We start from the raw sequence: 15365 nt of genomic DNA on the forward strand, positions 1-15365 counted from the left end.
AGCAAAACAAACCAAACCAACGAAGGCGAAGCGATAACCGAAGGCGAAGCGATAACCAAAAGCGAAGCGATAACCAAAAGTGAACGGGACCGAAGTCAAATGAAAGGCCTCTTCTTCCTGAAAACCTCCATGTTATGTAGTGTTCTGATTGGCTGAGAGGTTGATTGATAATGATGTCATACGGAACAGTGGTGTAATGGTGGGCCAAAGGGGAAGGGAGAACAATCAAAGGTCAGCAGTGTGGAACATAATAAAAACACACACAGACCACACACTGGGACGTAACAGAATATAAAATCAAGATCAACTAATCCTGCAACATGCAAAGTGAATCATCTTACTCTTAATATGTTGATATTATTCCAACTTAAATGGTGCAGCATTCATGTTATTCATGTTATTAAGTTGAAAGATGTTTAAAAACAAATTACAAAAATGTTTAAAAACAAAATCACACATATCTCCTATTATTGCAGCTAATCCTATTAGAACTTGCCATTTTCCATTTAAGGCATGGGCACACAAGTTTCAATCACATGCTTAAATCCCAGAAAATCTAAATTTTGTACCCAAAGTAGCAGGAGACTCAAAACATCTGTTCAGTGAAGGCACAGTATGGCACAACACTTTTAAAAGTGCTTACACCCCAGCACCTTTTTAAAACAAAATACCAATGACAACAACTACATAAGTTTACTGATGAACCTATAGTGCTGTTTCCGGTATCATGATCATGTTCAACCGGATAAAAACCGCATATTTTCCTGCAAGAACAGCTTTACAAACCTATCTTACTCATCAAGTGTACTGTATGCGAAGATGCATTTATATATCATCTTAGTCCCCTGAGATTTAAGAACCGGCTTGAAATGCACTGAAAACACCTGGATCAGCTCGGAGATGGTCAGTCTTACACAGGGCTATGATGCGGACATTTCTCTTGGTCTCCCCATGGTCTCCGAAAGCACAGGTGGCGACTTCCTCGTACACTAGAGCGGCCTTAGGGCTGAAAACCACTGTCACCTGACACTCCACCCCAGGCTCCAGGAGACCACTGGCCGGGGAAAGCTGGAAAGGCTCGGGCACTTCCCAGGAGAACAATGTCTTGAGCTTGCTGAAGTAAAAAAAAGGAAGGTGAGTAATGGAGGTACGGTATACGGGCTGAGAAGGCAACAGCACATTTAAACAGATGCAATACTGCTGGGAATGAGCCACACATTCTTCACTCAAGAAAACCGAGATTTTGTACACAAAGTAGCAGCAGACTCGAAACATCTGTTCAGTGAAGGCACAGTCTGACTTTTTTTTTTATGGCACAAGACTTTTGAAAGTGCTTACACCCCAGCACCTTTTTAAAACAAAATATCTTAGTTGATATTGATAAACAAAAAGAATCTTAGTTGATTCTGCTCCCCTGAATTCCAAGAATCTGAGGCTTGTACTCTCCTTACTATTGTCGCGTGCTCATGTGTCTAAGGTGTGTTTACTGTACGCAGGAAAGTCTCACAACTTCTCTGCTAAGCTGTGGCTAGGGCTGGGCGATATGGCCAAAAACATTATCCCGATAAAAAATTTTCATATCAGTCGATATCGATAATTAGCACGATAAATGTCAAATCATTATTTCTTTCAAGTTTAAAGGCAGATTTTTTCTCCTGAGTGAAAGTTGAAGAAACTTGACAGTTCATTGGTAAATGAAACAACTCTTTATTTTAAGAACACAACAAACACTTGCCAAATAGCAGAAATATTAAACAAATCCTTTAGCTGCCCGGTCTGCGCAGTAGCGCGGTATTTTGTGCGCATGCGCATATCATGCGCAAAGCATTAACATATATATCGAACATTTATCGAACTTTTGTTAAAATTATATCGAGGAAAATTATATCGCGATAATTATTGTTATCGAATTATCGCCCAGCTCTAGCTGTGGCATGGTCAGACACTAGAGGAGCTGGCTTTCTGGCCAGAGTGGAAAAGGCAATTCAAGGGTTTTGCTCAAGCACTTATTTGAATGAGAAGTGACCGGGAATCACAAACATATGAAAAATATCCCCCCAAAAAACAATTGATGTCAATCAGCATAATGTCAACAGTTTGCCAGATAGGTTAATTTTAATTTTAGGCAGGTACGGTCATGTATAATGTGTTAATGCAGCTCCACACAGTTATTAGCACTAGTGAGTATTTTTATAATACTATTACAAAATATAGTTTTGCTCAACAACATTTAGAACAGAACATTTTAGAACTGCACATATGATACAAAGATGGGGAGATTTTGATATATTGTTTACTTTGGCCGCTATTGTGATATACTTTTGATATACTCCCTTATCCATAACATATGCTGTACGTTTACTGTACATATATGTAATGGATATAATCCCTACCTCACAGTTTTAAAAATAAAAAAATGTCCTGAAAATGTTTTCAAAGTGTCGCGTTGGCAAGTTCCAAGTCTCTGGACTGTGTCTTACAGAAAATTGAGATACAATGTATTTAGCAGTAAACAGCAACAACTTAAATCCCATTTTTCATACAGAAAGTTTTGATTTCTTCAGGAAAGTTGTAATGCAACTGAGAAGAATCCAGTACACCATTATACATGGGAGAAACACTCACTTGTCTTCAAACCGTAGTAAAATAAAAGGTACAGTACAGTGTTATTCATTCTTACTTCAATGTGTTAATCAAATGAGAATTCATGCAATTACCTGGTATTGCGAAAACAGAATGTGGTCTGAGAGCTGTCATGAGCAGCACACATGGGCACAACCACACACTCGGGCATCTCTAGTGAGTGGCAAGGAAGGGTGGCACAGAGCATGACTTGAAAAGCCCCTTCCTTCGTCTCAAACTGAATGCTATCCGAGAACTCGCGCTACAAACAGAAGGCTTACATTGGAGAATTCTTTTCACACCAGGAGTGCATATTGTGGTTACAGCATTTGATTTGACAAAAATCGAAAATTTCTGAAGATATCCATGTTTCCTTATTAATCAATTTAATTAGATATATTCAATCTGGATTCCCATGTATCGTTTAACACAATTTACGGTACTGCAGATATTAATTTGGCATACATTTTTCACCATATCCTTTTAAACACTCATTAATGTCAATCAGGTCTAAAACAAAAATACATTTTCTTCAGAAAATTCCCCTCCAAAAGAAAGCCATTTCCGTTGAACTAACTAAATGAAAACATCGAACTGTTCAGGTGCTTCATTTTTTTTTTTTAATTACATACCCTGTTTTGTAAATGCAATCAAAAAGGATGTGATTTAAAGTTTCTTTTACCACTGAATAATGGCAGAGAAAGTCCCTCCAATAACCTTAGTAATGTAATCAATACTAGTTCAAACACATGCACAAAATGTGTACAAGGTGTGGTTTAGTTATAACAGTACTAAATTGAGGCAATTTTGCAAAAAATATATTTCCTCATAAGCATGATTCTTTTCATTAATCATGTACAATTTACTGACAACTAGCCATGTCATTTCTACTACACAATGCTGTTACAATGTTGATAACTGTAAGAGCAGACATTTTCTTATCTCTAGCTATTCAGTCCCGGTTTCTGAACAAGAGGTTTGCTTGCCTTTACCTTTTCCAGAGGGCGGAAAGTGACAGGGAGGGAGAAGGAGGTCCCTGGGCTCAGGACAATTGTCTGAGGAAACAAGGTTGTGAAGAATCTGGAAGATGGTGGCCTGTGGAGGCAAACTATGTTAATTATCATTTCTGACCATCAGAACAGAACTTGCATTTCATGCTGTCTAAGAATCTCTAAAACCTGTTTGTCGGCCAGATTCCCCATCGACAGAGTTTTATTTTTCATGTATACTGTGCTACAGTCTGGTACTTTTGAAGAATTTAAGACTGTAGCTCCAAAGCTCAAGGTGGCCTGGCTGTGCTCAATGTCAAATTTCAATTCAAATTCAATTTCAAATTGAAAAAATATGGACTATTTCAGCTGAAGGTCACAGTTGGATTCTGAAGAAGAAATGGCGGGGAGTTTCGTCAGCGTGCGGGCTAAAATGAACCAGGCCGTGGTTAATGCCACATAAACAAGTAAATAGGAAGAGCAGCCTTCCTTGGACGGTTGGATTGTGTGGAATGTACAGATCTCTCAGTCACAGTTCCGATTTAGGAATATGAAGAATGAACTTCCATCCATCCATCCTTTTTCTTCATCCAAGTCAGGGTCGGGGGGGAGCCAGAGCCTATCCTGGCAAGCAACAGGTACAAGACAGGATTCACCCCGGACGGGATGCCAGTCCATTGCAGGGCAGACATAGACACAAACAAGCACACACTCACACCAAGGCATATTTTCCCAGAAGCCATTCACCTTCCCATCATGTTTTTGGACTGTGAATCCCGAGGAAACCCATCTGAACATGAGGAGAACCTACAAACACCACACTGACAGCACCCCATGTCCAGGAGTGAACCCAGGGCCCCAGCGCTGTGAGGCAGTAATGCTTATCACTGTGCCACCGTTCTGATCCCCTTTACAATAGTTCAGAAACACAGCTAAATTACCTTTGAAAATGTTACTCTTTCCAATAAATTAACACATTCTCCCAACTGCTAAGCTGTGCTTTGGAGACATGGGAGAAATGATTCACCTGAACTGCAGCTTCTGCAGTTTGATGTGAATGTTCTTCAGCAGAAGAGTTTTGGTAAACTCCCCGCCCAGCTCCCAGCTGTCCCACACCAGCTCCTCAAGCACCTCCACACCAAAGAAAGATCTCTTCTGCAGCTGCTGCCTCCGGGTCTCAGGGCGTCTGGGTACTGCCACCTGTCAGCCAAACACAAGATGGGGATCAAACAGACTGAAACAGAAAACATAAGGGTCCTGTCCAGACAGGAGGAGGGAGAGCAAACCATGAGCATTTGTTCCATGTCTATCTTCACATGTTTTTACCTTTATATATTATTTGATTTCTTCATGACCTACCCCTGTAGGAGAAAGGGAAATCTGATTTTGCAATAAAGCACATTGCCTTTTACATACATGGGCAGGGAAATGCCAAAGACACTTTTCACAAAGTTACATTAGTTGTGTGCTCATTGTCTTTGTTTTCTCAAGTCTTGACAGTTCTACCGCACACCATTAAGTACAATCAGGTGAACGTAATGAAAAAGACCTCAAAGATTTTACTGAGGAAGTATTACAAATAATCACTGAAAAAGCATTCCATTTTCAGAGCTGCTTATTACAGATTCGCAAAAGAACAAGGGACAAGGCTACATCCTGGACAGGATGTTCAGACCGTACATGTACATCTTAGGATATACAGTACGCACACAATACAGACATAAATCAGTCTGTGGAAGGAGGCAGGAAACTGAAGCAACTGAAGATGTATAAAACATACACAAACATTGAAAGAACATGGTAACTCCACACAGAAGTCAGTACAGTTCAGAATCAACCCCAGGACTTGAGACCTATGGAACAGAAGCATTTATTGTAACAGTGAAAAGTTTGCACTTTCAAACAAAACATTTTCAAGTACATCATTTACATTAGCCAGCAGCTATATGACCCTGCAACTCACAACTGGTGACCCACTGAAGCTAAGCGTGTGTGAGCCTGGTTAATACCTGGATAGAGACCTCCTGGAAAAGCTAATGTTGCTGCTGGAAATGGTTTTAGTTGGACCAGTAGAGGGCACTCCAATTGCAGTCTGTGTGGGGCCTAATGTCCCAGTATAGTGACAGGGACACTATACTGTAAAAAGACACTGCCATTTGGATGCAACGTAAGACCAAATCCCTGACTCTCTGCGGTCATTTAAAATCCCAGGGCATTTCTCGAAAAGAATAGGGGTGTGTCCTGGCCAAATTTCCTCTGGCCTATCATGGCCTCATAATAATCCACATTTTTGCATTGTCTTCATCACTCTGCTCTCCTCCCCAATGAGCTGGTGTATGGTCAGCGTACTGGCTCACTTTGTCTGCCGATACATCATCCATGTGGGGGCTGCACATTGGTGGTGGTGGAGGGGAGTCCCCATTACCTGTAAAGCACTGTCAGCAGAGTGTGATATAGGTGTAAGAAATACCATATTAGTTTAAGGAAGTATTATTATTCAGTAATGAGTAAGACAAGCCACCAGAGGGAGCCCAATACGAAATACACTTTATGGACAACAAAGGTCAGCAGGATTGAAAAACTGAAAAAAGAAAGAAATATGGTTTAAAAACATGACTGCTTATGAAAATAACACAGATCTGTGGAAACTACTAAAGTAGTAGGATTACAGCATTATTGCCCCAAGCTAAATGTATCATTGTGGAGTAACTGAAAACTACATAGGAAAAAAAGCAAATAGCTTGTGTTTAGTTTAATAATGTCACACCATGAGCACAACTAAACTACTGTACAGACTATAGACAGCTACACTGCCTTCCATGTTTATTCATAACCCTGATAAAATGGTAACAAAAATATCACATAGCCAAATGAGCTATGGACTAAATAATGTGTCTCTAATAATTAATAATGTTATTCTCCAATCACAAGAGCATTGCACAGAGCAAAGTCATATAGTACTGTATGTTATACATTAACTCCAAGACACAAGGGGGTAACATTCAGTTACACCTCTAGAACATTCTGCTCTTTAGAAATTCAGTGAAAGTCTCGTCTGCAGTTTTCCTGTTCCGCTGGGGAGTACTAGCGTGGAGTAGGAGGGTGGTTATAAAAACCCATTAAAAGCCGAATCTTCTACTTTCCTCTGTAGTGCTCATTATTAAGACATTCAAGGCTACTGGTATCGTGGCCAACCTGCTAGCAATAGGATGCAACTGTCCTTTGCTACCTTGGGCTGTGAGACAAGTGGTTTGGGAGACAACTGTAAATCCAAAGGAAACTGAGAAGACACACTGCTCATCTTTGGCGCACAAAGTGCTGAGAACTAAGTTTAAAATGTCCCTTGCATGAATGTGGAGCTCATAGCTGGGTCGCAAGGAAGAGGTCGAACCAGAAAAAAGGGCTGTCTTTTGCCAATATGCCAGTCATTTGTATGCCAGTTGAAACAATGCCTTATGGTAAAATGAATAGCAAATTGAGCCTTTTGGATATTCTTTAGGTTTGGTGTAAAAAGATAAAGCCCATGATGAGACTTGGAAATATTTGATAATGTTTTTTGGGTTGTTTTGCATCTACAGGTCCCAAAGCCCTCATCATGATTAAGGAAATCATGCACCCCAACAAACGCCAGGACATTGCGACCAGGCATGAGGTTCTTTCTTCCAAAAAGCTCGAGCTTTACTGAGGATAAACATGTCAGCAAGGCAATGAACTAAAACATATGTCCAAATCAACAAAGGTATGATTAACTACACACAAAATACATCTTCTCAACCGGCCATCCCAGACTTCTGACCTGAATCTAATTGGACATTTGTGATTCAAACTCAAGATGGAAGTTCACTAGCTGAAACCAAAGGGTCTGAAGGACATCTGCATGCAGAGATGCTAATAAATGTATTACTCTGAAATTATAGAACCTCATAGCACACTACAGGGGGCATCTTGCCAGTGTAATCCCTGCCAGAGGAGGATTTACAAAATACTAGCTACGGGGGTGAGAATAAATGTGAATCTCATGTTTTCTGAAATTAATTATCTTTGACAAATATGACTTTGCTCGTGGCACAGTGGCTAGCACTGCTGCTTTGCAGCTCTGGGGCCCTAGATTCTATTCCAGACCTGGGGTGCTATATGTGTGGAGCTTGCATGTTCTCCCCATGTTCGCGTGGATGGATTGAAAGATGGATGGCTTTGTTCTGTGCAATGCTATTAATAGTACTAAACATTAAACCACCCTGGTTTGAAAAATTCTGGTCTAGAGGAAGGAGGTCCACCTACAGGTCTGCCAACACCACTGTGCTGCCTAAAATACCTTGGTTTCCTTAGACATCTACCATGGCAAAAACAGGAAAGAAGGTGTAGAATTACAATGCCTTTGAATTATATGTTTGAATGGGAGACACAGAGCATGACAATGTTTTCTAGAAAAAACACTTGCAGGTCACGTTCATATGTCATGCTCTTACAAAAGATAAAGACATAACAGCCAGCAGCCATATCACCCTGTAACCCACAACTGGCAACCCGCTGAAGCCCAGCAGGTGTGAGCCTGGTCAGTACCTGATTGGAAGACCTCCTGGGAAAAACTAAGGTTGCTACTGAAAGAGACATTAGTGGGGCCAGCAGGGGGCGCTCACCCTGCAGTCCATGTGGGTCCTAATGCCCCAGTATAATGATGGGGACACTATACTGTAAACAAGCACCGTCCTTTGGATGAGACATAAAACAGAGGTCCTGACCCTCTGTGGTCATTAAAAATCCCAGGGCGTTTCTCGAAAAGAGTAAGGGTGTAACCCAAGGGCCAAATTTCCCATTGGCCCTTACCAATCATGGCCTCCTAATCCCCATCTATGAACTGGCTTCATTACTCTGTTCTCCTCCCCACTGATAGCTGGTGTGTATTGAGCATTCTGGAGCACTATGGCTGCTGTTGCATCATCCAGGTAGAAGCTGCACATTGGTGGTGGTGGAGGGGAGTCTCCATTACCTGTAAAGCGCTTTGAGTGGAGTGTCCAGAAAAGCTAAATGTAAGCAATTATAACATCATCATATTTTTTTACTCTGGGGTTGGGATACCTGTTCATGTTTGGCGAAGTTTGTCTTCTGAAAAGTTTCTGCGGTCAAGGGACAGCGGTGAATTTCTGCCAACATTGCAGCCCTGTCAAAAAAGGGAATATAAGAGTTCAGAGACGTATGGCTAAATATTTATTGAGCTGCTCCATGTTCATTTCTATTATTCTGATATTTGAAGATGTGCTCTGTAAATGTTGAGGGCATATTTGAAAGGGGGTTTATGTTATTATGTTAGACATTGTATCTGAAACAACACAACTGCCACCTGCTTTGATGTCTTCTTTGTACATTAAAACCCGAAAGACTGTAAACAGTTGTAAATATCTGCACCTCAAGCTTCTATAATAATACAAAACCAGGTTCCAGCAACTAACGCTTGTTACAGATATTATTATGGTACCAATAATTTAAAAATTATATCATTTTAATATAATTATATAACAATTAAATCGAGACTATCTTCCTTTGCTGGATAATCTTTAATCTATTTTTAAAGAGTATATACCTGTATTTATAAAAATAGCATAAACCCTTTATACATGCAGAGAAAAACAGAGTGTATGCCTCACACCTAACTACGCCACTGTTTCTTATATACAGTATATACAGAGACAAAAGCATGATTATTTTATTTTATAACTATATTGTGTTCTAATTATTCTTATATTCTAATTATATGGAGAAAATACTCAAGCAGTAGGCAGATGGTCTTTGAAGGAAAAGAATGATGCTTTTGCAGTACGTTCTTCAAAAGATCACCCTACACCCCAGCAGCCAAACAGTTACCCTTTTCGGCAAAGTTCAGGATTTAAACTTCACTTTTTTTCATACGTTTGTACAACAGTTAAGTCAGAAGGCTGTGAATTTATGACATCCATTGCTCATTTCTTCCTTTCCCATTAACTTAAGTGACACGACAGGCTGGAGAAAATCTGAACCAATAAGGGTGATTACTTTAAAAGATCACACAATCTGTTCATATTTCAGTAATGAGCCTGACATTCCCTGATTGATTAAACGGCAAAGTGTAAATATTTTACAGGGTCGGGCCGTTTCAGTTATTGTTCCTGATTTACAATCCTCCAAATGCAAATTTATTTATATATTTAACCATAAAATGAGTGTTTCTGGTAACCGTTTTCAAGTAAGGACTTACAGGTCCAAATGAGGCCACACTGTTAATTTAATATACAAAAAGCAGAAGTGGCATATGCAATAACAGAACTAGGCAGGTCCACATTTTCTATTGATCATTCCACTGCCTCTCTCAATTTCCTAATAAGCCAGCAGCTCAACAAAGCCATGTTTCTTGCCTCTTGAATTACGTTTTAGGTGGCAAAACATGAATTCCTTGTGTTTAATGTGCAAACTTGAGGGTTGTGTTAAACATTTTAGCTATGCTTAGCTGGTCTTCAGTAATAAAGAATCACTTCTGACCTTCTTTTATGCAGCCTGATGTGTTTGTAGCACTGGATCTTTAGGAAAAACTGTCTGTAAGAATCCACAGATAAAATATGCATTAAAATGCATTTCCAACTATATAAAGACATACCTAATATGTGGAGGCTTTAGAATAAAGTGCTATATTTATATGTCTCTGGGTGGCACAGTGGTTAGCAATGCTGCCTTGCAGCTCTGGTGCCCTGTGTACAAATACGGACCTGGGGTGCTACAGTATTTGCGTTGGATTGTGTGTGTTTTTCCTGTGTTCACATGGCTTTCCTCCAGCTATGCTGGTTTCCTCTCACAGCCCAAAAACATTCTGGTAAGTTAAATGGCTTTTAGGAAAAACGCCTTAGATGTCAGACACTGCGCACATGTCTGTGATTGTAACTGTGTGTGCCCTGTGATGGACTGGCGTCCTGTCCAGGGTGTATCCTGCCTTGCGCTCGTGGCTTGACAGGATAGGGTCAGCCTCCAACTTGACCCTGAATTGGAAGAAGCAGTTAGAGGCTTTCTTTATACGGAAGAAATATGTCTCAAATATACATTTGTTATATTTTAGGTCTCATCGTTCAGGAGATATCAAGGAGGCAACAGAATTGTTATTGCATTACGCTGACAAACAGGAACCTGGAAATCAGAAGAACCACACCTAAAAGTTGAATCTAAATCTAAAAATTAAGATTTGATTAAATGTACGAGGAGTAATACAGTGCATTGCAGAAGTACACAGACTTCTGCATGGTTTTTACTTTTCATTGCTTTAAAGCTTATAGTCATGATGCTTTGAAGAAGCAATTCATATTTGTTGTGTAAACAACAAACGTAAAAAAATAATTTACGTGAAAGGACAATGGAATAGTCAGGTTTGCAAAAGCATTCAAGCCCTTTGCTGTGGCAAATCTAAATTAATTTAGGTGCAAAAATGACCTTAAGCAGACACACAATTAGTGAACTCTGTGTGCAATAACAGTGGATCCTATGATTTTAGAATACACACACCTATCTCTGTCATTCTTAGTCAGGTAGTGAATTTCAAGCAAAGATTAAACCGTGAAGACTTAGGCGTTTTCAAAAACTCACTGATAAAGTTGAGTTTTTTGAAAGGTCAAGAGAAGTGTATAAACACATTTCAAACAGTTTCAATATCTTTTTATGCATGGTGAATTTGATGTTGAAGGTACCCAGACATTGTAAACTGAGCAAGAAGGATACTGGGAAGCCCCAGTGAAGAAAACTTTGTAAGAGTTACAGAGTTCAGTGGCTGAGATGGGAGAAAATGTCCATGGGTCAACAACATCCCGGTCACACCACAAAGGGAGCTGAAAATAAAATCCTGCATGGAATTTGCAATAAAGCACTTAAGCGAAACAACAGAGTGTTTCACTTAGTCATTACCATCTCCCTGGTCGAGCACGATGGTGGCAGAATACTGATCGCTATGTTATAGATCGGCTTCTCATCAGCACGGATTGAGCAGCTTGTCAGTAAACCAGGAACACGGGAGGAGCAAAGTAGTGAGAAATCACTGAGGAAAACCTGCTTCAGACTTAGCATGAAGACAAAATTTCACTTTTCCACAGGACAATGACCCAAAGCACAAGGCTAAGCTACACTGGAAAGGCTTAACATTAGAAAGTGAAAGTCCTTGAGTGAACCAGTCAAAGCCCCCACTTGAATCCTATTAAGGAATCACAGGACGACTTTAAAACTGCTGTCTGTAAGCAAACCCCAAGCAACTTGAGGAGCTGATAGACTTGTGGCTGTACCTGCTGCCAAAAAATACTTCCACAAAGTATTACGGAGTTCAACGATTGTGCAATCAACATATTTTGCCCACATTTATTGCAACCTATCTCAAACATAGAAGTCTTTAGTTTGAGTGTCCAGGTTTTTGATTGAAATTTCAAGTTTAAAAGAACGGGTATGCACCATAGGGAAATTTCACAGAATGGGACACCACAGGCAGGGTCTGAATTTTTTTTGAAAAGGCGCTGTGTGTATGAATAGCATCATTTTAAAAATGATTACACATAGTTCTAATTACAAAATGTTGAAATTGATTTAACCTGGAAAGGTAGTATCCATCACCAAGATATCTTAAAAAACTAAGTAACTAAGTTATGAAATAACTTTGGATATTTTTACACAGCTCAATGTTACTCAATAAGACCCCAATGTCATTAATCTCGCAGGTTTTTATTTTATTACTGGCGTGTGTTTAGGATGGCGTGTGAATGTGTTGGGTGGATGCATTTGGTCATTGGCATTATGTTGTATATTTGTATTGTATGTCTTTAATTGAGCTCAGATACAATTCCATGAAACTCATTGTCATGGGATCAAAGTATTGAATTGCACTAAGAAGTTCAATGCTACTGAGATGGTGAGTAGCCCACAAAGTAGCAGGACGTTTTTGACCCAAATGTGTGGTCAGAAAAGTGGTTGGGAATTCAGCTCAAACCCAACACTTTCAGAAATCTCTGACATCCTCAGGATATAGGACTACAATCTCAGGACTACAATCTGCGGCTCACTGAATGACCCAAGTGTCTGCTGTAGAATGCCATACAACACTAAGAAAATACAAATAGCAATTAAATGACTACCAAAATCATACGGGACTGGATGATGAAACGAGCAATATTAGCTCAGAAAGGTGAAGCTCGTGCTGAATTTGCATGCTGAGAATGCCACAGCATGTCAGAGATTTCTGCTAAGAGTAGAAGAGAGAGAGAGTGTCTTTATTATCCCCGGGGGGGTGGGCAAGCTGTTTTACAGCAGCAGTGTTGGTGTACAGACGGACAGAAGAAAAAAAAACGACAGGAACAACAATATACATACATATTTACATTTAAGGTCAAGGGTTAAGTAGTGAAATGGCTAAAGGTATGAATGAGAACTTGAATCTGTTGGTTTTGGAGTTGAAGTCGGTATCTGTGTTCTGAAGGGAGTAACTGGAAGTTAGGAAACATGGGGGGTGGTGAAGGATCGTCGCAGACGGATTTTGCTTGACGCAAAACACGTGGATGATAGATGGAGGAGAGGGCTGAAAGATCGGCGCCCATGACCTTCTGCCATATTTTCACAAGGCTGCCCACTTCGTTTTTGCTTCTCAGATTTAGGTTGCCAAGGCAGCAGAGCGGGGTAAAAGTTAGAACGGATTCAAGGAAGGACTGATAGAACAAAATCAACAATGAATCACCGACCTTAAAATACTTCAGCTTTGTTAAGAAAAAAAGATGCTATCGACCTTTCCTGAGGATCGGGTCAGTATTGGCTTCGAAATTGGAGCTTGGAGTCCAGAACAGTCCCTAAGTACTTGTATTGTTCTCCTAGCTCCACTGTATCTCTCTTGATGTACAGTGGGTTATGGTGGGAGCATGAGTTTTACCTGAAGTCAATTATTATGTCTAGAATAGATCTGATTGGCGAACTAATAGATTATCCATTAGTGTCTTAGTCAGAGCTCATGGCCAGAGATTCCAAAGTTTTCTAGGATTATTCTAAGACAACAGCAGGTGCCTTCCATCCAGAAGGCCAAGGTTGGACAGAGGTATACTATACCACAGGATAACAACACAAAGCCAACATTTAGCTCCATCACAAAATAGAAAGAGATCTAAAGCCTCTGGTATGGAAGAAAGCACAGGCCATACAATCTGGAGGAGCAGAAGAAACACGGAGAAACGGTCAAATATTCTTCATGAGAAGTTTAAGAACTTAAGACACGCCGATCTTGAGGCCATCAAAGGAAGGTTCACAACACACTGGTTGACTATTGGGCAATAAATACATCTGAGCAGTTCCACGAGTCTTAAGTCTTTTTTATTTTTCTGTGTACAAACAGATATTGGAATTTGGCTGCACCTAAATTGTTATGCTAAATCAATTTTTAATTGCTTCATCAAGTTCATCAAGATGAGTAATTAGATAAATGAATCTATTATTTGTTTGTTAGTGACAGTTATCATGTTAATCCAAAAAAAAAGTGTGCGAGTCGGAAAAGTGGAAATAAAACCAACTTATTTGATCAGTTATTCTCCTATGCAGTGTTATAGCTAGAAACAACAACGATTTAATGTGATTCTTTAAACACATACAGTATGACTTTAAATCAGTTGGATACAGTAGTCCTACATGTCTCTAAAGATACGACGAGATGCAGAAAATGTAAAAAAAAATGAGTTAATAAAGAATTAATCGGAGACGTTTGCACAGACTACTTTGCAAATGAATGAAAAGGCAACAAATTTCAAGAAGAGTACACCTACTTCTCACTACGAAAATCCTATCTTCTGAAATATAAGGTTAAATACAATATGTTGTACGTCTGACAACTACTATTAGATACGCCATCTTACCTTTTGTGTGTGAATATTTTAAAAAGCAAACAATAAAAAAAAAATCCTAATGCTTTTCAGCAGCTTTAAGCAGCCATGTTGCCGTCTCCGTGGATACACTTTTGTTGATTAAATGCTGCCTTAGTAACAACGGCAGCTAATGAGGGACAAACAACACCAATGGTCTGTGCGAAACGGAGAACCTAAAGACGTAATGCTAAAAACCGGTATTTATATAACGCTTTTTTCTTTACTGTACGTCTTCATATTCCATACACTTCCTTTGATCTCCCATCTGTTATACAGTACAACACTATAGACATCAGTGAAGAGCTGGATAGATGCTCTTGAATGATAACTGGACAGTGGTTTCAAATCCATACTGGAGCCAGACCCTGTGACCACCACAAGGTATATTATTTAGATTGTCTCAATGCTCGAGTCAAGAATTTAGACCCCTCAAAGGCACTGACAATCTGTGGAATTCTTCAGAACTTTGAAACACTGACCCAGAGGACAGTATCTAATCACAATTATCAATAAATTATCTATTCTTTGTCTCGTCCAAGAACATCAACACTTTGCCTATCACAGGAGTCACGGCTGCCTTTTTAAATCACTTAGTCCAATTTAATACTGCTTTGTGGACAGTTAATAAAGCCACCTCTTGCCGAGAGACACAAAGCAATTTATGCAGCAGGCCATGAGCCGCATGATAGGTTTCTTAAGAATTTGTCTTAAAGAATTTAAGCACAAAGCAGCAGACATTAGATAGCTCTGGACTGAACAGACTTCACCTCCTACAAGACTGCATTTTTCTGCTTCACCAGTACAAAGTGCATCCATATTCACACACACAAATCGTGGAAGAGAGACAGCACTAATTATTAGG

General features: G+C 39.7%; 1 protein-coding gene across 1 annotated transcript in view; it reads right to left on the minus strand.

The window, feature by feature from the left end:
- cfap65 (cilia and flagella associated protein 65) overlaps positions 1 to 14581 on the minus strand; it is a 54909-nt gene extending 40328 nt beyond the window's left edge. Inside the window, exons 1-6 of the mRNA XM_015359428.2 lie at positions 14495 to 14581; positions 8691 to 8772; positions 4639 to 4811; positions 3615 to 3717; positions 2718 to 2884; positions 915 to 1114 (exon numbers count right to left, since the gene is read on the minus strand). Coding sequence (XP_015214914.2) covers positions 915 to 1114; positions 2718 to 2884; positions 3615 to 3717; positions 4639 to 4811; positions 8691 to 8765 — 718 coding nt within the window. The 5' untranslated portion in view covers positions 8766 to 8772; positions 14495 to 14581. The remainder of the gene's footprint in view (positions 1 to 914; positions 1115 to 2717; positions 2885 to 3614; positions 3718 to 4638; positions 4812 to 8690; positions 8773 to 14494) is intronic.
- Positions 14582 to 15365: the final 784 nt, after the last annotated feature.

The sequence above is a fragment of the Lepisosteus oculatus genome, chromosome 12 (assembly GCF_040954835.1).
Source record: "Lepisosteus oculatus isolate fLepOcu1 chromosome 12, fLepOcu1.hap2, whole genome shotgun sequence".
NCBI lineage: Eukaryota > Metazoa > Chordata > Actinopteri > Semionotiformes > Lepisosteidae > Lepisosteus > Lepisosteus oculatus.